The sequence below is a fragment of the Sipha flava genome, unplaced genomic scaffold, assembly GCF_003268045.1.
Source record: "Sipha flava isolate LNK unplaced genomic scaffold, YSA_version1 230_pilon_pilon, whole genome shotgun sequence".
Taxonomy (NCBI): domain Eukaryota; kingdom Metazoa; phylum Arthropoda; class Insecta; order Hemiptera; family Aphididae; genus Sipha; species Sipha flava.
Window position 1 is genome coordinate 515084 of NW_020272867.1, and position 27564 is coordinate 542647.

Sequence of the window (27564 nt, forward strand, 5' to 3'; positions counted from 1 at the left end):
TTGATATTAATATTAAATTTTAAATATATCTTAATATATTTGTATTGTATTTGTGCCGTATATATATTTTACTTCCTGTATAATATATTTTAGTGAATTTCTAAGATTATTGGAAATACTTTACACATTGTACTATTACGTTATAATTTAATAAATTTTAAATATATATATATATATATATTTTCTTCCCCTTCACTTTTCACCCAACTATTTGGGGTCGGCCTTATGTAAATTACAATATATATATATATTACAATTAATTATATTTGTAATTTAAAATTTTCATTTTGTATCATATATCAAATACTGAAATAATCTTATAATAAATCATTCAATGCATATACATACAAATGTATGTACAAAATGTATATCGTTTGAATATTATTGTTTTAATTTATTTAAGTAATGCTGGAAATTTGATTTTACAAGTCGACGGTTAGCGACTGTGTTTGAGAATTGTAAGTAATTTATCTTTTGAAAATGCAAATGAGTACATAACATTACATTAACTATTATGTAATGTTCATAGCGTTACTTATAGATTGTAGTTTTACTTTTATAAACATATTTTATTTTACCTAAATCAAAAATCTACCTATTTTTTATTTTACAACTTACGATAGGTTTTCTCCTATATAAACTATATAAACTTTATAAAAAGTTGTAACAAATAGGTCTCAGGAGTAGTATACATGGAAACTAGATGAAAAAGTACTTGTGATCCATCAACATTTATCTAAAAAAAAAAGTAGGAGCTCTACAAAATAAATTAGAGGCCATCAATCGAGTGTTATCAAAGTCGTAAAAAGGGACATCACCGACGCCGTTTACATTAAGAATAAACGCTTCTTAAATATTTTGAAATTTGATCTAATTGGTTTTCTTGCCATTATTTTTAATTTAATTATTTTGCGTTAAAACTATTTTTCGAAGCACACTACCAGCATAAATAATGATGAAATTGAATAAAATTGTTTTATTTACTTCACTTTAAGAAAACTTTACCTATCTTTACTAAAATTTCGCGTTTTAATATATATTATGAATGTTATTATTGAAAATATATACTTTGCTAAATTATCATAATTATTATATTAGTCAGCAAAGATCTGAAATAATTTTAACTATGATCTGAATACTAAAATAAATAAAAAAAAAACATAGAATTACCTATTAGAATTATAAATTGTTATTACGTGTACTTTTATTAGCAATATCAAAATTAATCAAATTATATTTTTATATATAATTTATATATTACAGTATTTAATATTTTGTTTAAAATCATAATAAAACCTTAACCCATTAGAGTTTAGAATTCATTAAGGCTAAAATATTAGTGTGTTATTTCCAGTATTTGCTATTGTTATTTATTTAATATGTATCAACTTTAAAATGAATAATTACTTATTTTATGCAGTTTGTCTTTTTATCAATTTTAATTTTAATTGGTTTTGAAACCAATAATGATTTTAGACAACAGGGAATAAGATAAATTTTTATTTTCGAAATTAAAAATTATTTGGAAGATGTTTTATTAGCTGAATCGTATACTGACTGGATATCATAAATACTATTTTAAACAATATTAAATAGTATTTTCGTAAAATATTTACTGAGGTACGTCAATTAATATCTTAATAATAATTTATGCCACGGCAGGATTAACTATTAAGAAAGTCCATTGTATGGTCGTAAACAAAATGGCGAGCGTTGTTTATTTAACACACACGCATATGAGGGATAAAAGAGCAGTAGTGGTGAAAAGGGTTTCTGTCGTCATTAAGTTGTCCGTCCGTCAGACCCATTAAAGTCCCGACGGCGCCTGACACAGCTTTACTAATTACTACAATCTGCCGGAGCTAGTACTGTTCTTTGATTAAGATAAATTATTTTTAAATAATACCAAAATTGGGGTAGGATGTAGTAGTAAAAAATTAAAATAATTAATAAATAAATATAAAATAAAAATATCTATCTTTCATTTAAAATAAGTAAATTATTGTATTAACAATAATAGTGTTTATACATATAAAATTGTTTTATTGCACTTGTTCGTTTATAAAAATCAACTAAAATATTTAATTATTAAAAAATTGTGGTCCGTACTTTAAAGCATTCTTTCATCATATGGGATATATAAATGTTATATTATTTAATCAATATATTTATGAGTTATAGTTTATTAAAAAGAACAATCAAGTTAAAGTATCATACCTATATTATTAATTAAAAGAAATGTATAGCAAAATACATTTTATAACTATTGGTTTACAGAACATTATTCGTCAGTAACAAAATATGACTTAAAATATTCAAACAATTATAAAATATGTGTGCATTCTATATGTTATTTTTATTTTAATCCAAAATATATTTTTCAATCTCGGGAAAAATATTATTAGAATAAAATTTGATCTGCAGTCTCGGAAAGCAAAATCTTCAATTTTATTTAAAATACCTGTAATGCTATTATTTAATTTTACAGTACTAACATATAATTATATTACATTTTATTTATTAAAAAAAAACTACATTAGTGTAAACAATCAGAAAATATTGAATAACGTTTGTTTTAAAATTGCTCTAATGATTAAAAATTTTATTTTCTAAAAAATTAAATATGTATTAAATTATATAGCAATTTTCGTAAAAAATTATAATAAGACAAGAATTAATATACTATGGTTTTATATATTATCAAATATATTCCACTTATTCTACTCATATTTTTCACTTAAACTAATTTAAACAATAATATTTTTTGATATAACAATATGTATCGTGTAGAAAAAAAACATTGCAGTAAAAATTGTTTTGATTAAAATTTTACATTTATGTGTGATTTAATTTTTTGCAATATTTAGTTAGTACATCTATAAAGTAAATGATTTATAGAAAAATTTAAGTAGAATTGTATATTATACAATAGAATTAAGTGTAAGTAAATTAGAAATTAAATTATAGGGGTACAAGTAGGTATTTATATAATAATTTTTGACGTTTATTATGAAATATAAAAAGCCGATTTTGACGAAAAAATATATTCTAAATTTTTATGTTCTAACATTCGAACTTCAACAATATATTGCCATTCATATAACTTTCTATTTTTGAAAATTATCTATGATATTTATTAAACTTTGGTCTAGATTATTCATAAAAAACTATCATTAAATACATAGGCGTACTCACAAGGGTTGTAGGGTGTGCTCTTTTTGCCTCTGGACGGCTTAAATATATTTGTTAGAGCCAAACAGTCCAAGCTGACCACCATATAATACTCAATGAAAAATAAGTTGGTTATCCGAAAATCGTATTCAATTATCGATCTAATCTTTACTGTATAGGTTATGGGTTACAAAAAAATACAATCATCACTATAGGTTTATACAGTATACTAATCATGTATAGGTTGTTTGTATGAAAAAAAATGGGCCAATAAAAATATTTGCTGCCCCCGACTTGAAATTCTTCGCATGCCTATAGTTTTATATTATACCACTAAATAATTATCACCACTATTTTCAAATAACGAATTGCTAATAACACTATTTTGAAATTTACATTTTTGAAAATTAATCTTCATCTAAAATTATTTATACAAAACTCGTATTGATATACATATTTTTTATCTATTTCATATTAAATGTATAAATATGCGTATTTATGCGATACTTATAATAAAATGTGTTGTTTAACTATCATAATAATTTCATAGTCTATAAATTAAGCTCAATTGTCTTTATAACCTTTATAGTATATATAATGCATAGTTAATTATGTAACATTTGATTGAATGACAATTAAAAATCTACTACGTATCTATCTTTGATGCTGTAATGAAATTGTTTATACTCTAGGAACAAAGTTTTATTCTTAAATTTGACATTCACAAATATATAAATTAAATAAATAGTACATTTATTATAATACTATACAATTCACATCCAGTAAAATAGTAACCTAAAGTATATATATATAGTATATATAAATTTAAAATGTATTCATATCCATTGTATTTGATAAAATAATATAATGATAATTAAATGTAATGACTAAAAAAACTTTTTTTTTACTTTTTTCATTGTTATATTATTCAAATAACATGCGTCCACACATACATTTAAAACAAACTAAGTATTAATATTTTATACTATCCTAGTGTGTATGATATAAAAAAATACTTAATAAGGTACTATTGAATAATTTTAAATGTAAAATTTCTATTGAGTTGCAACATATCCTAATATTTTTCTTTTCATTCGTAATTTATCGGTTCATTATTCTTTATTTTGTTCATCCAACATAATTTAAAATATTATGTACGTCAATGAAATCGACGGTCCATTTGTTTTATGTCTACAATACGCGCAAGTTTATAAGCGTATTAAATAGTAAATAAATAATAATAATAAACTTAAAATAACAGTTACTGAAATTAAAATATTATTGCACCCACTTCCTATAGACTATAATAAAATATTCATATTTTATATATATTTATATATTCATACTCGTTAAACGTAAAATGTATATTATTTTGACTTAAATTATGGTTTATATAATTATTTAAACCATTAAATGCATAAATATTGTTTATATTAAAAATATGAACAAGGTGCAAAAAATATGTAATTAGTTATTACCAATACGGTTACTATACGGGCTACAATGTATAAGTACATATTTTTTTTTTTAGCATTTTATATAATTCAATATGTTGAACTCATTTAATTTATCTCTATAATAATAATAATAATAATAATAATAAATTATGATTTATAACTAATAATAGTGAATTTTATTATTGATATTATAATGTATTATTATAATGACATTATAATAAGCATAAATATATTTATGTTTATTAGTATTTATGTTGATAATAATCAATAAAATATTGATCTAAGTAACATTATAAAATGTTCAGTCAATAAATTTCAAATAAAATTAATAATAAAAATTTGATTTTTATTATTAAATAATTAAATTGCATTTTAATTCAACTTTAAATTTGCAAAAATAACCCGGTTACATAATATTTTGATAACTTAAATAGTTTTTACCTCTTTTACTATCTGAATTTTAAATGGTTCTACGTAATAATTAATAACTCTATTATACAGATTTGTATATGAATTTATATTGGCCCAGTATCATAAAATTTGTATTGCTGGTGAACACGCTTATGTCTAAACTAATGAGTAGTAATGACCATTGAACTAGATGACTTTATGCGTAAACAATAATAAAATAACCCATTAATAAAAATTGTACTTTCCAATAGTTAAAATATTATTTTTTTTTTTTTTAATTCGTCTAGCTATAATCTCAGACCTCATTATAGCAGGTGCTCGTATTGTTCAAGTATTATTACCGAACTATATAGCAAAGTATCTTAAATATATGAGTATTGTTCACTTAACACTTCATTTTAAATATTCTCAATGCGTTTTACTTGTTATTTTTATCCACACCATTTGGAAGTCATTGTTTATTCAAGTGTATCTAAGACAAGCATTCCGGTTAGTTTCAAATCAGAACCGCACTATAAATGGATTATTAAATACAGCAGTGATCAACTAACGGTTTGCGAAGAACTTGAAATGTTGTATACTACATTTGCGACTATTGGAACTATTCAAAATGTTGAACAATAATTAACGAACGCGATAGAATGGGTAAAATTAAATCTTCAGTACTAAACGCATAATCCGTTAGTGTTAAAAAAAAAAAAATAATAAAAAAAAAATAAATTGCATTCCAAATCAATAATGGACAGACAAATGTTCGCCTTATTTTTTTCTCACCCGTCCCGCAATACTTTGTGTGCGCTATTCGTGGACCTAAGCAGTCAGCCACACTACGTGATTGGTTGCTATGGTGATCGCGTACAGTGTTATACCGTTTATATATACGTATATCTCTTTCTACTCGTTCTCTCTATTTCTCTTTCTCCTTCTGGCAGTAACAGCATTGGCCCCGTACGTATGGTCCTGCTCTCAGTTCCACACACACACATACACACACACACACACACACACACATCTCTGTTCCTGCGTATAGTTCCTATCGCGAATAAGCTTATAATTTATGAGAAACTCGTACGCTTTATACAGAAGATGGTGGCGGCAGCGGCAACTGGGGTTATATGTATACATAGGAAAGACTAAGGATCACCGTATGCGTTTTGGGTTTGGAAACTCTATAATCCTTCCGACAAGAAAACTCGTGTACAACTCGCACGCATAATACACCCTCCAAAATCTATCTCTTTGTATACCATATTCGTAATACACGACATCTTCACTCTATTCATATTTCTTATCACTTGATGATTACGTACATATTATATTGTACATTGATTATTGTAAAATAATATTCATTTCTATTTTGACAGATTCGAACAGATAATACAGTTAGCCAGCCGTCAATTTTAAACTGAGGGGGGTATGTGTAGGCCCGCATCATTATCCTTCGTCACTCACAAAACCCTCTACTAGTATATTATACACCGTCCTTCGGTGGAAACTAACCGGCTATCCCGCAAGGATTTGGCCGACCTTCCTTTCACATATAATTTACACGGTACCAATTATTGTGCTACGAGAAATTTGGATCAAAATGTACGCAATACGTTTATACGTGTATGTACCTAGTGTATGTAGGTAGTGTCTTGTATGTATTTGTAATTTAACGGAGTGCGCGAATCGTGTGACAGGTATCTAGGGAGGTGAACTGAGCCCGTATTATTGGAAAGATAACATGAGATATTTGACAGATATTATTTAGATTGAAACTGTAAATGTATATTCTACGTTCGGATTTGGTGGATGTACGAGAATAAATAATGAAATGTACTACAAATACACAGTTTTTATTTTAATTTATTGAAGTACTTGATAATTGTTTTAACTTTATTAATTCTTTGTTATAATTGCAGGTATAAATATATTTTTATAGCATTGTATTAAATTTATAATATAAATAACTCAAACTGATATTAAGTATTTTGCTTGCGATTCACGTTTTGTATTTATTTTTATTTTTTTGACATTTACCACATTTAATAAATATTTTAATAGTGAAATATCAAGTTCATAAAATTGCATTAGTGGAATCCTTTTTTGAAATCTTAATTCCACAAAATATTTGACGTAAGCGCTATCTTTTCTGAGGTATTTTCTAAACGAGTTAACACCAATGAAATGAACCTACTCTCGATAAAAGTTTTGTTCATTTTCAAAGTTCAGAATTCTTTATAATATAAAAGATGTTTTAAAAGTTTAAAAATTGTGATAATTAGGATTCGGATGATTATGCACTTAAAATGACTGTAAAATGAATGCATTTTAGCTAAAAAAAACACCAAAATATGCAGAATTAAATGTATTTTAATTTTAGTATTAAAAGTTAAGTAGTATATTTTTACTTTACCGAACACCCTTTATTTTGGGTTTTTTTTATTTGTTACATATGTACCTTTCTTTATTGAAAACGATGATGAAATCAGAATTTTGTCGATCGGACTTGGTTCTGTAGTATAGTGGTTAGCCATAGTGTAGTAATAAATACGTAATATTTTCATAGATACTAATCTTTATCAGTTTCACCATATTCAATCTATGGTTTTACCAAATATATTTACTTCCATATAATATGTTTGATTTTTTATTTGTGTACTGTACTGATTATTATTAATAATATAAATAAATAATTATTTTAATAAAATATCCATTGAATTTAGTTATTATCAATAAAATAATTTATTATTATCTTTTGAAATCATGTATTAAAGTAATTAAAAAAAAATTTTAATCTTGTTTGGAAATAAATTATAAAAATCATGAATAATAAACTATTACTTTAAATAATTAGAAATACTAGGCGATTAAAAAAGAAAAAAAAAACTGAAGTTTTTAAATAGAATAATTTGCTTTAAGATATATCACTGAATTGAATAATAGAGAATATAGATTAATAATATTAAATTAATAACATATATTTTGTGTAAAAAAAATATTTGATTAAAACTTTAATAAGACTTAAAAATATTTATACATAAATTATACAAGCTTATTTTGAAACCATATATTTATATATTTGATTTTTCACATCATTATTCAAGTTTAACAGTTAAATATTATTTCGTGAAAACATTACAAAAACTATTAAATATGATGTTTTTTTTTTATTCACTAATTTTTTTTTTTTCATCAAACCATCACTGATATTATTCCTGTACATAATACAAAAGCCAGTATATAGGTGTTTAAACATCCGTTTTAGACTACTCTGCGCACTATAATGTGTTATTATGTTTAGAACCTTTGTGTGGCTACGTCTCGGCCGTTCATAATTAATTCTCCGTTTACACATCCGTCACAGTTGCTGCCACCCCTACACTTTTTCCCCAAAATTTTAGATAGGTATCTAACCTGGTGGTGACAGCAGTGGCTTAACCACTCACACACATGCACGCACGCACATTCACCTACATTGGTTGACGTGAATAACACAACCAAAAACGCATCCTCGATTTGAGAAATAATCATTAACTGTCAGTGAAAAAAATAAACAATGTACCATATTCTCTATAAAAATATGTATGTACATTATACATATATACATTATTATTTGATTTATGCATATTTTATATAGATATCTAAAAATACACAATTGTATATGTACAAAAAATAAAAATCGTATTCAATTTGAAACTCTCAGTTGTGAATAATTATAAATATTACAGTATTAATTACATTGTAAATTCAATTGTTTTAACGTTTCTCCCATATTTTTTGGTTTTAGTTTAAATTTAAAACGGTCCTATACTTTATTTAGAATTAGTAAATGAATAACTATGGATTTTATTATAATATACATTATTTAATATGGGTGATTTCCTTCTGAGAAGGTATAGAGTTTGTTTTTTAAATTATGTAATAAAGATATAATAAAACAAAAAAAAACAGATTATTACAAAAAAAATTGTTTTTGTGACATATGATAGACAGTTTTATTTGGTTTTTACTTTTTTGATTTTAAAAAATGAGTTTTCCTATTTCTCTTCTTAAAATACTAAAGAAAATTCAAAATATATGGACGCTTCGAAATATGATTTATTTTGTATATGATATATTTATAATTTAATGATTTACGTTTTTGATAAATGTCTAATGAATAAGTTTACTGAAAAGCTAAGAAGGAAGACCATACGGAAGACCGAAAACTGTATAATAATTGAACTCATTCAAGTATAGTATTAATATTAATTGAATACTAACAGTGTAAGTATCATCGGATTAAATTAATATAGGTTTACCTTTTATAATAAATAATAATGCTAAAAATATACAGTTTACATTAATATTTACATCTGTTAAAAAAAAATAATAACTATTAAAACAATAATCTATATAATAATAATTGATCGTCTATTAATAATAAATAAAATAAATTTTCTTCGTATAATAGTTTATCATGATAAAATTAAAATTATTATTTCTATAGATTAGAAAACGATATTAAACGACTATCGGTTTAGAAGTTAAGACATTTCTCAAAGTTATTTTTGATTGTAGGTTCATTGATTACAGTATTTTAGTTTTTATTTATAACTATTATACTGTAGCTATGTGAATTTATTTATTGAGAAATCTAAATCACATTTGATTATGTTTGTGCAATAATATTCATCTAATCAATGGAATGTGTTCAATGAATTTATTTTAATAATTAATATGCATTTACATGCATATTTTAGGTACGTGATATGTATTATTTAGTCATGTTTTAATAACGAATGTATATAAAAACATTTCGATTTGCGGATGGAATACAACAACAATGAAACAATTCGTTTGAAATTCATGTGCTTTTATTTGTACATAGGTTGTATACACTTATACGTGGTATTTCAATTTTATCTCATCATTTGTCCGTATAATATTTATGAATTCATGGTCATCTGCCTAAACACCTACCCTAGGTGCAGGTAGGACACACAAGTTCTCATAAGCGAATTGTATCTACATTAGATCTGCACACTACGGTGAAAAACCAATATATTATACGTACAATAAAAAGGCAGCGACGGGCGGAGCGTTATATAGGACGGAGGAAAATACATGTAACATAAGGTTAACTTGATCACCGGAATCGTACATATTCACAAATTCGTCGTTATCCCCCTTGACATGATTGTTCTTTTTTTTTGCTCTACGATCGCGTAATTAAAGTAGCAGTAGCGCAAGTTTGATTGCGAAATTTTCTCCTCGACATAATTTTTATTTTATTTTTTTGCGTCGCTCCCTTACTAGATACGTTGGCTGTGTTGCGCTGCATGTATAAAATATCCACTATTTACCTTCATGATATACGACAACCATACCTATTTTTCGAACAAACTTTTTTTGGACGAAAGCCTATACTACCTTGTGTGTATGACATACGTATATATGTTCATATGTTAACGTTTAAAAAAATTATACTTACCTATGTACCCACTTGTTTAAATCTCTCTATCTTTAGTTGTTTCTGATTCCAACTGATTGATTTCCTACCTCAGTGTTCAAAAAGAAATTTATAATTTTTTGTATATTTCTGTACCACATCGTCGTCGTCCACGTAACCGCTCATAAACTAAAATATTGTACCGAAAAGATTTACACCAGAGGATCGAATTTCTTATCAAAGTTATTCTGATCGTCGCACGTTCTTTAGTAATGGTGGTTCGTACACGAAAGCTTTCCCTCCCCGGATCGCGTAATTCTCTTGTATTTTCGAATAGTTATTCTCCCTGGCTATCGAACCCGAAACTTGTCGGTGGAGAAAGTCGGAAGTGGTAGGTATATATATATACATACATACATGTACGCGTGTAACGTGTATATTCGCGTTTTGTTTTCCAACATTAACGTTTCAGACGCACGCGCATTCATCAACCCGTATTTTTATTTTTTATCCCCTTTTCGGTTACCCTTTTTACCATTTCGTTCGAAATAAAAGTAAAAATAAAAAGGGAAAAGCTGTATGCATACTGCGCAGAGAGGAGGGAGCACGCGAAAGAGTAATGAATGCTGTGGCTGTTTGGTTTTTGAACGAGCTGCGGCGGCGGCCAAGTTTATCTAAACCAGCAACAATAAATTGCTCCGGTGTGACGGTAGTGCCCCTTGTCGTAAATTAGACCAGCCTCCCTCTCCTATTTAAAGCGACCGTATCATGTGTAGTGTAGTCAAAAGTTTGATAACACTTTGATAACACAATTATTACTATCCGGATACGTGTATACGCTGTATACGCCGAGAAAATCGATTCATCGTGCGTGCGTGCGTACGTGTGTGTGTGTGTGTGTGTGTGTGTGTGAAGCTAGTCGAGCTGCTTTTTCTTCGGCCAGCTGTTATACATGTACCTGTGAACAGGATACATACATAGGTATGTGATGTGAGAAGTGAGTGGAAGTGAGCTTTATACAGTGCAACGCAACACTGTTTTTTCGTTTTGCACTCCCTATACATACGAATATATTATACATGTATATGTGCATTTAGTTTCCTTATTTAATTTTTGCTGTAATTAAGCTACGTGTTTATTTTTAGTACAACGTTAATTAAACTATTTCGTTCATCACTAGAAACAGAAGTAATATTCAATATGTGGTCCCCAACATCCGAAACGAATAGGAACTTCAAGAAGAAGTTGCGCGTCACGTGTAATATTTATGCATACACACACACACACACACACATATATATATATGTATTGTTGTAGGTTCGTCTTCCGTTATGCCCCAATCACTAGTCGATCTAATCGAATACCATGCACCTAACCATGCACAGGGTTTATAATATAAACTTTATACTAATCACTACTATCGGTTGAAGCTAAAAATATTTATTTTTTCGGACTTCTATGAATTAGGTTACATACACCTATAACATAGGTACATGTGTAAAAGTTGTATACGTCGGTAAAAGCTAAATTAATTGATTACGAAAAAATGAATAGAAGTATAGTAAGCATATCAGAATTATTATTACGATCAATAAGATGGGTTTTAACTCGGATACCTCGTGATCGTTATTCCCTGGGGATTTTCAACTTCAATATTTTATAGTGTTTATACGCTTAGGGTTATATTATTTCGTTAAAACGTTACTAAATCCAATAAGTTTGACGAGTTTTTATAACTCGTTTAGGTAATTGATACCGCACACAAATAATACAAATAAAATTTTCATTATATTTATTTGTAACAAACGATGATTTTCGCATTTTTATTTTTTAAAATGTTAGGTAATAATAATTTCTCATATGAAAAAATTAAATATATATATATATATATATATATATGTGTGTCGCTACTTCGTTAAATTAACGATATATCCTCATTTAATAGATTTTTCGTTATCGATTTATTCAACTTTTACCAGCGCATAATTCTTATATCCTAAGGTAAGTACTATATTTTTCTATTATATTTATAAGCCCTGAAAAATTAATATTTTTAGTTTATAACGGTTTATTTTTATGTTTGTAACTTATGTGTATTGCGATGTGTGTACATATCGTGAGGCACGTTTTAAGTCCGTATAGACAGAACGTTTTGATTATTTCGATGATAGTATTATTGGATCAGATGTAATAATATCAAGTAACGTGCAAACGTCATGTCATCCAATATAATCCTGCATTTCTACTGATCGTCAGACTGACTAAATCGTTTACATGTGATAGTACGGCGGATATCTCAAACTTATAGTGTTTTAATAACTTTTGCACTTCTATTTTATCATAACATGTTTAATAAATTAAAAAACTTAATATTAGAGATTGTTTTATAGATGTATTAGGATCAATATTTTATTTAGAGCGTTGTTAATGAGTAATTGATTACAAATTGATAAACGCATCATGGATTCTTGTAGAATGTGGTCGCAGTAATTTACAAATAAAATAGAGATAATTTGATCTATATTTTATTTAGAACAATGTGTTTTTGAATTTATTCATTGTATATTATCTTGCGATTTACATTTTTTTAATTTTGAACACAAAAAATCTTCAAATGGAAAAAAACTATTTTTAAATTTTATTTTTTATTTTTATGTAATGCCGAGAATGAAATATTGATATTACGTGTAATTTACCAATATCATCAAAGCTGGATTTAAATTAATAAAAATTGTACATTTTGATTTATTTCAGTATACTAAATATAATAAACTAGTAATACTTGTTTTTTTTTTTTTTTTTTTAATTTGCCTTTGTTCGCCAGTAATACTTGTTACTATAGTGAGTATTGATCGTGGCTCATTCAATGATAAAATATGCATGTCAATTACCATTTAATAGTATCTACTTATTTTGAATTATATAGTATCTCTTGTTACTTATTTTTAATTAGGCCATAATGATCGGTTGAATTAGTTGTTAATGGCTAATAGTAATAATAACACGCTGTTTGAAAATAACTCTGTACAGAATGTTGACGTTACGAAATTCATCAGAACATCGGATAATAATTAATTTAATTAGTTAAGTTTTTAAACAATAATTGAAAATATAATGAACGTCGAAGGATTATAATATTTATTTTATGTGTATATTGAATTCGAATCTGTTTAAATTGTGAAACTCATAAGTTGAAGATATTTAATACACTACCGGTGTTGTCACTAAAAGTTCACGCGTTTATCGTTTAGCCGCATAATAGCGCCGTATGAAAAACAAAAACCAACGAATAAATATAATTTTATTGGCTAACCAAATATGAATAGAAAAAAAAATAAAGCTAAAGATCCGTTATGCAATATAAAAAGGCGTTTATTTTTTCGGAATACTTTAACCAACGCTATACTATTATCATCATTACCGTGAACTTGGTGTACAGTAACTAAATGCTACGGGGTAGTGTTAAAATGATAGTTATAAAATCTCTCGGAGGATTAAAGTTGTTGTTGATGCGCAGAACGCAAGGGTGAAATTACTGTTGGGCTCAAAGGCGGCAAAATAACTTCTGCCCCGGGGGGTGCCTAAATCCTAAGTACACCTTTCAGTGTAAGAAACACCATGCGCGCAAAACGTTTATAAAATTTATTTACACACATGCGTGTGCCTTCGCAGCAAGCACACATCGCTGGCAGTGCAATAAACCACTACCTACCACGATGTACTATGCAATACGGTTAATATTATAATTATGCGTCCACAACAAGAACTTCTAGAACGACTATAATGGTTCACCTAAAACACTATACCCTTCGCTTGTATGCAGCGGGTATATGTTTTGATTATTTTCTTCGGTTCTGATTTGCTACTGATCGATCTCTAGTTGGCGTTTTTGATTTTAATAGTTTATTTACTGAGTCGACAATATGCAGTTTAAATTATGTACACAGTTATCTAATAGCTAGCAGTCAATTTTACGAAATGGGTACACTACACGTATGTTGACCAATTTCAGCGTTTGGTTTATGTAATTAAACAAAGTAAATCGCAAACAATACTAACAGTTTTATATTGTGCCTATCATTGAAAGGTGTTTTTCCTATTCTTTACTGATAAATATGAAATTTATGTATTATAATTATTATCTCTAATAATTGACGTATTTTAATGAAACTGCTACCACTTAATTTTTTTTTTTTATTAAATTATTAAATTATTAAATTTTTTACAATCTGTACTAATATTTGCAAATAAACTGTGTAATAAATTATTTATTCTTTTATTTTATTTTTTTATATCACGTAAATGATATGACGCGGGAAATCTACTTAGTAGTAGAACCCAACAAACCACTTAAATTAACATTTTTTACGTTTCATCGAATGACGTATAATAACGTTGACTGACGTACAATAATATCGTATAACACCTTATAATTGTACTGCACGGTAAATGCTTCGTTATATGGCCACACTGTATGAGTAATCGATAGTCGCTAGCGGGCGGCGCCGCCCGTTCAGGCAACACAGTATTACACAGATAACCTTATCGTTTTGTTTCTTACAGTCGCTTTTAGTCCTTTAAACACGTGGATAATGTTTTCGTTGTTTTCTTACGTAATTTAATTTTTTCATCAAAACCGTAAGTCCAGGACCATTATTATGAATATTTGAACAGCATGAAATTGAATCACTTCCAGAAAGTCTTCATTGGATGGTGAGTAATTGTTAGTATAATATTTCATTCTAAAGTAATTCAATAAGTTTTAACTTACATTTTAAGGAACTGAAATTATTATAGTAAATAGAATTAATCGTAAAATAAATACAAATAATTATTTGTATAAAGAATTATTGATAAAAACCACCGATTTATTTGTTTATTATCAATGTATTTCTTAAAAAAGAAGAAAATAATAAAATAATTGTTTCTTATCTCTTTTTTCTCTCTAAATTTCAATGAAATGTTTTAGCTTCTTCCCGAATATGTTCTTACATTTTAATTAAATCTTAACTACCTGAACTCTTTTATGTGTAATAATTTTGGTTTTATTAATTGTATATTATTTCGTTACTTATTTAAAATAAATATGTGATTACTTGATACTGTAATGTTACCATTTAAATTTGAAACACACTTTATGCCAAGATTTTCATACAGCCCATATTAATTATTAAGTAATAGTTATATTACCATTAATTGTAAGTTATTTCTTTATTCTTTTAGGTCATTAGTTATTTCCACCGGGCTTTATTCGTTTGTCCTATCTAAGCGATATATTGATTCCAAACGTTTTGATAGTATGAAAGCTAGAGAACGCATACGTCAATCTAACATTGGTGAATATACTCCTAGTTCTAGAAAATTATAATAACATTTTGGTAACAAAAACAAGATCATGGCTACATCAACAGTACAAATACCACAGAACCTATCTACCTTGCAGCAAGTGGAGTTAGATATGATGGCAGATATGTATAGTCGTATGACTGAATCGTGCAGAAAAAAATGTGTCAAACCTGAACATAAGTCAGGTGAATTGAACAAAGGCGAAAGTGTATGTTTGGATCGATGTATTGTCAAATATTTCCAAATGCACGAGAATGTCGGTAAAAGTCTAAGACTTGATTTTAATGCTAAATAGTTGTATTATATATACTGTTTTAGTGATGCTGTCTTCAATTAATAAAAATGTATTAACATTTATGTAAGATCATATTAATTGTAAGATAAATTGAATGTTTGAGCTAGTTAATATTTATTATTATATTAATTTAATTGGTTTAAAATGTGAATGTAGATAATTATTATAGTTTTTCAAATTGTCTTAAGAAAATAATAAAGGAATATATTTTACAATTGATTTATATGTATTTTGTGTAGAACAAGAATAGATTTACATTAATTAATTATTATTTACCAATGAACTTATTTTACCCTTATTGTTATTGTTATTTTAATTAAAATGTCTAACAATAAATGCAGTTGTAAGTAAATGTGTTTCATAAATTAATATCATAAAATGTTTATTTCTATGTGTTTCTGTTAAAATTATAATACATAAATAATATTGTGACAAAATGTCATAATGTATGTTTGTGTTGGTGGTTTAAGGAATCTTACCAATGTTTGAAGTTAGTACTGTGTTTTGTTAGAATCAAATGTTTATTGTTATGTGTAGAAATGTTACTTTGATAAAATGGAAACACAATATGATTATATTAACTAAAACATTATTCAATGAAAGTTATAGAAGTCTGGCGAATAAATGCTCATTATTATAATTTATTATGAAATATTAATATTATAAAGTATATTTTCAGTAATATTATTTTTAACATAATTTGTAAATAATAATACTCAACAATGAAATTAAAATAATTTAAATTTAATAATATTAAGATTTTAATTTTAAAAATTTAATTAAATCAAAGTGAATAAAAAAAAAGTTCTGACAGATGCACAAAATGATAAAAAACATAAATTACTCATTTAAATAATGATCATAATTGAAGCTATGTTTTCTAAAAAATTAGAGTTTAATTTTAAAGTTTAAAATATCCACAGAAATATTTTTTTATTGATTACAATTAACATAAATAATAAAATTTAATTTAAAATATTGAGAAACCATTTTCTTATGTTTGGTCATTCATTAATGGTAACATGGCCGGTATTTTCGAGTATTATTGAACTGAAATTCTGCCCGAAAATGTAATTGCAAGTATTCTGAACACAAAATATATCATAAAAGTAAGAACACTTATCACAAATATTCTTGAATTTTTTTTCAGAAATATTTTGAAAGTTGTACTTAAATTATTATATTAGAGTTTAAAACTTCTTAGGTGGTAAACACTTATCAAATACTCCGAAAGGAGTCTATTAAAATTTTATCTCCTCACCGATTCCAGTCACTGACATTGAAGTTATCATTTCTTAAATGCTACGTACTTATCCTAAACGCGTTGATCCCTGCCCATTCGCCTTCATTTCCATTTTGGTCAATTCCCCTGAACTATATTCTTAGTTTACGGCTAATTTATTTTACGTTTTTATAAGATCGCGATATTCGGAACATCTTTTAAAAATATAATCATTTGCGCAGCGTGCGCTGTCTGGTGATTTTCATCATATAAAGTAATAATGAAAATTGACCTTTTAAAAATATTACAACAGTGATCCACTTTTTTTTCTTTCTGTTTAATTAAAATTATGGTTCGCTTTTGACTCGTTATTAGTTCTGTACATAACAATGTATATATACGCCATAAAGTCGTTGCGTTTAAATACAATTACTTCGTAACAAACAATTCCCTAATGGCCTTAGACATTAATTTCTTATTTAAGACGTACGTTACTCTATAAGAAAAAAATAAAATGCACTCGTTTTTCGCATAATAAAATGTTCATTAAGATGCTAATGAACGGGTGAAAATAATTAAATTTAGCAGTAACTGTGTATTTAATAATAAGTCCTATATCTCAACGTACAGTTACGGCACGTTATTTTCATTTTTTTTTTTTAATACTAAAGAAACGCCACTTTATAGCTTTAGACAAAGTTTGATTCCGGGTGTCCATTTGTTAAAAATAAAACTAAATTTATCATCATTCGACTAGGTTCTGTGATTAATGCATTACTTTTGCACGTATGTGCTCGTTTACATCTTTCATCGGTAGTTTTTTTTGTTGCTCTATACTGCGGTCGCATTCAAGTATTCGCTGAGTACTTTTCTGGTTGTATCTACCGATGTTAAACTTATTGAACTAGAACTTATTAAATATAAAAATAATAACAGCTTGTGCAAGGCCAAATTAAGCTCCTTTTGGACCCCGGGGCTGAAATTTTATATGGGCCCTTTTGATAAAACGTGGTTTACAAAGCTGCTCGCTACGCTCGCAGAACGATAAATTTTTTTAAACTATTTCACAAATTGTCAATTGCATTATAAAATAATAAAATTAATAGATATATACAATTTATGTCTATAAAACTACTAATTATAATAGGAAAAAAAATGTGTATCGGCTTAAAATTGTTTGAGCTCTTTTTATTTGAGTACTCGAGAGGGCCCCAGGGCTGCTGCCCAGGCTAGACCCCCCCCTTAATCCGGCCTTGGGCTTGTGTATTATTCTAATATTGAAATCATCAAGTTTCCAATTTTGCTATTAATTTCTCCCCATTAGCTTCCCCTTAAAGTAAACCCATACATGAATTACATTTGATAGTTACCTGGGATATGAATTATTGCTGTAATAAATCGCTGTTGATTAAACGACAAAAAAAATGAAGCAAAATTATTTTTAACCGCTTTGTACCGTGTCGAAAACTCGAGGAAGGCTTCAGAGTCGCCTTTATAATACATAAAATGTATATAAAAATTCATAACGGAAGTCATAGAAATTCAATATGATTTCCGTCACAGCGGCGACACCGTGTCGGTAGCAAGGGTGGGCATTTGCCAATACACTTTTGGATAAAAAAAGAAACTTCCGAATAGCAATGCACAACAATAAAAATGTATATAATAATGATGTATATAATATATTGTGTAAAATGTGCAAATGTATTCTCTGACATTCGTCCTCTTATAAAATCGCGTATATTGTTCCTGACATCGTCCTAGCTGTATAATCCTGTAAATGGTAATTATAATAATAATAACAATTAAATAACATCTTTCAAAGGCGTGTTACCGTTAAGTCCCCCGTTTAACCCTTGTCCACGAAATAAACCATACAGTTTATTATGTGTTAGGCTGGGTACTCCAATCAAGAGACTGAGTACTATTGTTTTTTGACATTTTGTGGTTTATGGTTGATAAATAATAATATAGCCAAAAAACTAAATTGAAATGGTGATCACGACCAAATAAAATTATGTTGAATCGCTCTCATTTTATTGGTGGTATCTGCCTGCTTTTATTTTTTCAATTCGACTGTTGGTATATATATAATATTATATAATTTCTAGTGCCGTACATATCACGTCTAATAAAATTCAGAAATGTTATCCGATATAGTCCACGTCAATAATATGATGTAATTCACTACCTTAATGCATACACACGCACTCGCGCGCGCTCAGACTTATACTGTCTTACTAGATCAAACGAAGTTCTAATGGTGATTTTTTATTCTATCTCATACTTAAAAATTTATGTGTGTATGTGTGTGTGTATGTTTGGGGGTAGGTTAGTATGTTAGCGAATGCGTGGGTTCAATTGACTGTGTTGCTGGTGCTGCGGTTCCCCGGGGAAATCAGATGCCGCAAAATGAGGTAAATGAGATCATGGACCACGGAGGAGAGGGTCGAAAAGAGTGTTTGTTTGTAGTTGAGTTTTTGGAAAATTCTTATCGGACCGCGCGATAATATATTATTGTTGTGTAACTTCCTGCGACGTTTGTAATTGTTTTTCTGCACATTGCTTCTGCATTGATTTTCGAAACGACCAACCGTCATTACAATTCCAGTTATCCGTATAATATATCATTTTATAAGTCGTTTTCCTCCAAATCTGTGGAATGTCCACGAACGAGTTTTAAATAAAAATGATAGAACTAATAATTATGCCAAAGCCGCTAATAGACGACTCAATGTTCAAATGGGGTTTACTAATCCAACACTATGGGTTTTTATATCTTGATTAAGAAAAATACAGAGTGGTTGGGATACTTTTTATTGCCAATTAGAAGCTGGTAAAAGCCCACCGAAAAAACAAAAAAAAATTTTGGATGTTGATAAGCGAATCTTTAAAATAGTTAGCAATTATAATAATAGGGGGACATATTAACATTTTTAAGAGGTATCGCTCATAATTTAAGCATGACACATTAATATACTACATATTTATTTTATTATTAGAGTGATATATTGATATTGTATTATTAATTTTATATTTATTATTTATTAAGCATGACATTGTCATAACGACATTTAACATAACAGACCTATTTTATTATTTATTTTATATTATTTGTTTATTAAACAGGACATATTGATATTTTATTAAAATTGTAAATTTTTTGACAATATCTATAAAAGTGAATTATAATATTAATTTTATAGAAGTAAATTTGTGTATTATGTAAATTAGTGTAATCCAGCGCCGAAACGGTCGCGCCAAAATGTCCGTGTCCGCCTGCATATACAATTTGAGTTCGTTTTCATCGTAGATTAGTCTTGGTTAACCGCCGTGGCGTGTGGGCACTATGGGTATTAGATAGGTACTTAAATAAAATCTCATCACAAATACATGGATTTAAACAAACAGCAGCATTCATTAACATACCTAAGAGTTACATAAGTTATCATTCCTTTTTGTTTTAGAATAGTCATATCGTATTTTATAAACAAAAATATTTATTTTTTTTCCTGAAGTACATACCTAATCAGTACATAATAATTAAATACTTATATTAGTTTGACAAAGAATATACATAATTTAAGTGTCTAACATTAAATACAACAATATTAATTAAATCTATTTACACTCTGGTTGAATTTAGTATACAATATATTAGAATAGAAAAAATGGATTGAAAAAAATATATTAATTGTTTCGCTTTTTTAAAAAAATGAAAAATATCAAATTTGGTTTGTAAGTTATTACAGGAAACTAGTGTTCTGTTAATAGGGGGAAAACCCGTTTAGTGTTTTGTGACTAAAAATGTGGAAGGTCAGCCGGCTTCTAGAAATAAAAGTGGAGACTGATATATTAATGTTGCTGAGCAGAAAACTCTTTAATTGTGCCATGTAATATTTTGTAAATACATATGACGTCAAAATATAAACGTCTTGAACTTAAAGAGTTTATATTAACCAGTCTTCTAAGAGGTTCATAGCAGTGGTCCGTTATTATGCAATTATTATGATTTTTCGTATTAATATATCTTAGGAATTTATTCTGAAATTATTGAAAATATTGTTATGAATTCGTTAGATCTACCACTATTGTGAATAAACGAGTAATATAATGTATAAAATATCATTCATAAAGTAATGAATGAATAATTTAATATATTGCTATAATTCATCAAGAAAACGTATTTAATTAGGGGTACCTGATCTAAATAAAATACATTAATTAAACATAAATTATGTACTAAACGCATTTGATTTAAACGTTAATGTTATTTTAAAATTTTGATTTACCTTATATCTTTTATAGGAATGGCAAATGTCACGTGTTCAGAAAATGAGTTTCAATGTAAAAATGGACATTGTATAGCACTTCACTGGCAATGTGATAATGAAGCAGATTGCAAAGATGGCAGTGACGAGGATATTAGAATCTGTCGTAAGTATTACCAATATATTTCAAACACTGTAGATAATGATTTCAGCAACTATAAAATATAGATTTTATAATAAATCTATAAATGTTATAAATCTATAATGTTTTTAACGACAATTATTCTGCTGTTGATACGTGAGATGTCGTAATGTTTCCGAATTGGTAATGATTTTAAATAAATTATAATATCAATCGAATTAAAAAATTATTTTGCTGTTTTCAGTTTGAAAATCTTAGGATTGTAAATGATTGTATTCAAAAAGTGATTTTGAGCGAATCCCGATTTATTTTATGCAGAGTGTAAAACATTTTAAAGTTATATGTGTGTGTAAAAATAAATATAAAATACCTACTAAAGTTCAAATATACTTATTAAAAATATAATAAATAAAATGTATTCTCTATCACGTTATAAAATTCTAAAATGGTGTACTTTATCTTTAAATAAGACACAAAAAAAATGATTTCAAAAGTTATATAAAATGTCCTAAAAAAAATATATTAGAAAATATTTATTGAATATATTAAAATTATAAATTATTTAAATATACAAATTATGTAAGATTTTCATGGATCAATATAAAAATAATAATTCCTTTTTTGTCTACATCCATATCTCTGCATGAACATGAACTCAACAATTGTATGGGCTATGAATGAATAGAAAAATCAGCTGTATAAGAACATGTCAAGAAAAAACAATACGTTTTAATGGTATCAAACTATTAAATAAAGTATAGAAAACCGATGATAAAAGCGAAGAAATAATAGGAATATAAAAATGTTTAGACAACTTCATTAAAGAAGATAAGTGGAAAATAAGTATTGAGCGTAAACTAATTATACACCAAATAAAGATAAAAATCGTATAGGATAAGAATCTCCACGAAGAAAAAAAAAATCGTACATTGGTATGTCTGACTATAATCACAGCGAAAGAAACAAGCGCAAATGTATAAAAGGAATAACAAAATAAATGAAGTATAAAAATGATGAATTCATTTATTTCCAGTGACCAATCAAGATGTGTCACATACAAATAAAATAGAAAATTAACTAACAAAAAATAACTAAGATTAAGTCCTTTTTAATTAGTAAAAATAAAGATCGGGAGCAATGTGAACATATATATATTATTAAAATGGAACCTACAATGAACTAAATAAAATCAGCGCACTACTTAAGACATTATTATATAAACGAGAGAAAAAAAGTAAATATTATAAATAAAAATAATAAATAATAAAAACGAAACAAAATTGGTTTTAAAATTGTTTAAAAGTATTGTTGAGATATAAAATTCTTAGTAAAAAAAAAAAAAATGTAATCCAATGGCTATAATATCCTATAGATAATTTGTGAATATTTTAAAACTAACACAAGAGAATAATGAAAAAATAACAAAATAATATAAACAGTTGTTTCCAAACCACTCAGGTGAGGTAGTTCATAACTTTTTGATATTTGATGAAGTAAGTAGTAATAAAAGGGGGCTTCTGAATCCATATTTTACAATTTTAAAATATATCAAGGGGGCTTCTGAGTCCATTTTTTTTAATTTGTTGTACAATAATTGTAATTAATTATTAAATTTAGACTTTATAATGAAAAGATTAATTTTGTATGAAATATTAAAAACTTATACAAAAACGGACAAGTTATTGAAACACTGGTACATAACGAACTAACACTTATATAATAAAAAATAACTATAAAAAATGTATAAACAAAATAGTATTACAATAAAGTAAGTATATCTCAATATAATTCAAAAACCTCCTTGATATATTTTAAAATTGTAAAAAATGGACTCAGAAACCCCCCTTTTATTACTACTGAAGTACAAGAACATGATACTTATGAAACATTGGTTTTCCTATATAAATTTAGTTGTATAAAAAACATTAAAAAATATTTAATAATTGTTAAGATAAATGAAAAATTTACCAACTTTTTTTAACTTGGTTTTGAGACTAGATAAATCAAAAGTATTTTATTTTGTTCTGTAACATAAAGAGCAATTCATTTATAATAATATACAGGCCTTTAATATGATAATATATTATATAATTAAATATATATTTTATGGTCTATGGAGAACATAATTACCTATTATTTTTGTTTACAATAAGTTTTTTCATAATACATTTATATAGTATATAATAATTACTTTGAATAACTCATCTTTGTTCCATAAGGTTTAAAAATTATTTTATATTTAATATGATTTGAAAGTTATTATATTAGTATATTAAATTCCGGAGCACAAAAATAGTCTACATTTTTTTTTTCTATTTATAAGCTCTCCTATATTGGAATACTTAACGTTTATGGTAGGTATAAAAAAGCTTTTAAGCCCAATTTTTATATTTTAACTTATTCTGATTATTCTGATTATTTTTAAATGATAGAAATTATTGAGATAATATGATAATTTTAAAATGCTAAAGGGTAGTAGCCCGTGTTATTAATATTATTATACATTTGTAATCGTCTTCCGTTGTGAAAACATTTTATTGGATGATTTAGATATTATATTTGCAAACGTCAAACTCAACTGTTTTGAGTTTATAAATGTTATTTGAAAAAACGTCCTTTGTCGTTCGTGATCGTGTACGAATCGAATGCTCTTGAACCAACTCGAAAGCACTAAGTTATTTTTTTCCACGTGTTTACACGGCACTTTATTTTCCAATTGAAATCCAATACCAATTATTGTTTTCAACAACAATGTAATTATTGCAAAGGAAAAACCTTAGCAGTCTAACGTTTTCTTTTGTATAGTTTTCAAATATTTTTCTACTAAGTTTTCTACTCAAACGGAATGTTTAAAAATATATACTACTATTGACTTTTAGAAAATCGAGAATTCAATTTTATTCTATTGCTTACGTTTAAGTTTTATGGTTAATTAAATTTGTTTCTATTAATTATAACTGGTAACGAGTTTTTGTATTTAATCTTGTGTACTTTTAATAACTTACCGAACTGTTTCACTTATTTCGACCGAAATGTATTATATATATATATATACTGTATAAACAAAAATTATGTACATTTATTTGTCCTAAAATAAACTTTTATTTTAAATTCAATACAATAGCAGGTTTATTATGAAAACATTTTTATTTGATGAAAAGTACCTACCTACAATGATAAGATTACAGGTACATTGTTGAATAACAACACAAAAATAAAGTTTTATGCAAATCCCCTTAGGAAAAACTTCATTACTTCATTGGTGAATAGGAACTAAGAAATACGATCAGAAAAAAAATACTATCATTTTTTTTGTATTTTTTTTTTTTTTTAATTTTTTCGTCTTATATTTTTCAATCGTAAATGGTTACCTGAAGTTCAAAATTGTAAAAAAGCTGTCTATCCACCTTGTTAATATAACAATAAACTGTTTTTCTTCTTAAAAAACAAACTTTTCATGCACTTCGATTTATATTTTTTTACTTAGTATATTCTAATTCAATATTTTTTAATATCTGAATACATCTGAATATATTTTACTACATATGAAAATTAAAACTAAATTTTACTCACTTAAATTATATTAATATATCTTAGAATTCTAAAAGTCGCTGTCAAGTCGGTAAAGTTAAACTATAGGATCAATAATACTTTTATTTATTTTTTTTTGTTGTTCTTCACTCTTTTAATAATTTGTATTCTCAAAGTACAAAATAACCAAGATATTTATTTTCTGTGGGAAAACTATTTAACATTTTTATAATCATTATATTTAATATTTTTTTGTAAAAGTATTTAATTTTTATAGATTTCTTCTATTGTGGACTTCAGACCATAGTTTTTCAATTTAAAAATTTTTCTAATATCAAAAACAAAATATCAAATGAAAAACTTGTGTATTTATTTCGTTTCACATTTAACAATATAAAAGTAATTACGATTCAGTGTGATATGTACACGTGTAAAGAGGTCCTACATAAGCAATAGAATGTTCTAAAATAATTTACGGATAGATCACAAATGACATTTTACAGACAATAAACCCTGCAACAACCAACAATTCCAATGCGAACTCGGGTCGTGTATATCAGATTTTTTGGTATGTGACGGGAACGCGGACTGTTTAAACAAGGCAGACGAAATGAACTGCAGTAAGTCCCACCGCGGTGCCCCTTTATAATAGTATCTATAAAGCAATGTAGACTTCATATCATACGGATCTTATGTGTCGGGGTTTTGTTTTTAGTTTGAGCATTAGGTTATAAGAAAAATATTGTATTTTACACGATACGCTAATATGGGTTCGTATATCATGCTTATACATAATATGGTGTAGATATCTTGAACAACAATAATTGTTATTAAATGACACACATAATACATATTTTATGATATTAATATTTATTCAATAATTAACATTGTAACATACATACACACATTTTTTAACATAATATAATGTCGAAAAATAATTATTGGTATACATTAGATACATTTGGTATACGTTATATATCAACTATATCTCTATCGTCCTTTTATCACCATCGTTGTACACCCATTTCATAAATATTAACTAAATATACAATCATCGTATCGCTTGAATCTGCACGAACGCTTTATGTCATGTTTGCAGAAAAACGTGTGTGCAATACGGACGAGTTCACTTGCCGGAAGACCAAGGGCGAGTGCATCCCGTTGACGTGGATGTGCGATGGAAATGCCGATTGTTCTGATGGTTCAGACGAGAAGGAGTGCAGTAAGCAAAAATACGATTTGGTTTTATTTTATTTTTTGACTATTCATTCATATCTTATGACCATCACATCACATTGTATTTGCCATTATATACCTACGCGTTATAAACATCGTTGTATATATTATCTGTTGGTGTTGGTTGGATATAGTTTAATTTATTTTTATTTATAATACACATTTATATTGCAAATAATTTTTTTCCACGCATATTATATGGTATAACAATATGGTATTATCATCGTGTATGCTGATTATTTTTTCCTCTCAGATGAAACATGCAGGGACGATGAGTTTACATGCGGTAACGGAAAGTGTATCCAAAAGCTTTGGGTGTGTGACAGAGACGATGACTGCCAAGACGGTACGGATGAACTTAACTGCCCGAACATCACTTGTCTGCAGTCCGAATTCGCTTGCATCAAAGACAATACTTGTATCACGTTGAACTGGCGCTGTGACGGCGACTTTGATTGTACCGATCACACTGACGAAATCGTAAGTTCTAGATGGAATTACTACTCAAGGCAGATGTTGATAATTCCATTTATAAAGACTATTGAAAACCATATAGGCTTAACCATATAGGTACTCGTATCTGAAAGGATCGAAAATGTTATTCGAGTTATCGCGGCTCGACTATACTTATTCTTGTGCATTTTTTAATCGTGATACTCGAGACTAATAGCTCCATTAAAATAAAAATATAACAAAATCTATTCATAAAATTATTATTACTATGTACTCATAAACTTATCAATTGTATAAATCAAAAATAAAAATTGTACTCACAACTTAATTTATTTATTGTAAACTTGAAGAAACGTTCATAAATAATTTAAATGTTCTGCAGGGTGAGATAACATTTATTTTTTCTTCAAATATTGCTTCTCACATAAAAAAAAATTGCGAGTTTTGCCGTTTTAGCAAATATAAATAAATAAAATGTATAATATAATAATTATTGATTTCTAGAATTGTAGGTGTATATAGGAGCAGTGTAAGACTTTAAACATTTTGATTTTTCATTATAATTAAACAGAACGAAATTAATAATTGAAATTCATCACTATTTAAAAGC

General features: G+C 27.0%; 3 protein-coding genes across 8 annotated transcripts in view; all 3 read left to right on the forward strand.

The window, feature by feature from the left end:
• LOC112683605 (very low-density lipoprotein receptor-like) overlaps window positions 1-27564 on the forward strand; it is a 66182-nt gene that overhangs the window by 27146 nt on the left and 11472 nt on the right. For 3 of the 6 annotated variants that reach the window (XM_025554703.1, XM_025554704.1, XM_025554705.1), the window contains exons 3-6: window positions 21630-21758; window positions 25769-25885; window positions 26365-26487; window positions 26755-26981. In XM_025554703.1, the coding sequence (XP_025410488.1) occupies window positions 21630-21758; window positions 25769-25885; window positions 26365-26487; window positions 26755-26981 (596 nt within the window). The remainder of the gene's footprint in view (window positions 1-21629; window positions 21759-25768; window positions 25886-26364; window positions 26488-26754; window positions 26982-27564) is intronic. The other 3 variants (XM_025554706.1, XM_025554708.1, XM_025554707.1) reach the window with 2 other exon arrangements.
• Window positions 15006-15842, forward strand: LOC112683609. The gene is made up of 2 exons (XM_025554710.1): window positions 15006-15171; window positions 15682-15842. The coding sequence occupies exons 1-2, from the start codon at window positions 15134-15136 to the stop codon at window positions 15824-15826; spliced, it is 183 nt and encodes a 60-aa protein (XP_025410495.1). The 5' UTR covers window positions 15006-15133; the 3' UTR covers window positions 15827-15842.
• Window positions 15828-16208, forward strand: LOC112683608 (mitochondrial import inner membrane translocase subunit Tim10). The gene has a single exon (XM_025554709.1). It carries the CDS (start codon window positions 15854-15856, stop codon window positions 16097-16099), a length of 246 nt encoding a protein of 81 aa, XP_025410494.1. The 5' UTR covers window positions 15828-15853; the 3' UTR covers window positions 16100-16208.

Bases quoted from the DNA above. Each gene is read 5' to 3' on its own strand.
- LOC112683609 (XM_025554710.1), top strand. From the start codon at position 15,134: ATGAAATTGAATCACTTCCAGAAAGTCTTCATTGGATG. The intron at 15,172-15,681 runs GTGAGTAATTGT...TTATTCTTTTAG, and splicing joins CAGAAAGTCTTCATTGGATG to GTCATTAGTTATTTCCACCG.
- LOC112683608 (XM_025554709.1), top strand. From the start codon at position 15,854: ATGGCTACATCAACAGTACAAATACCACAGAACCTATCTACCTTGCAG.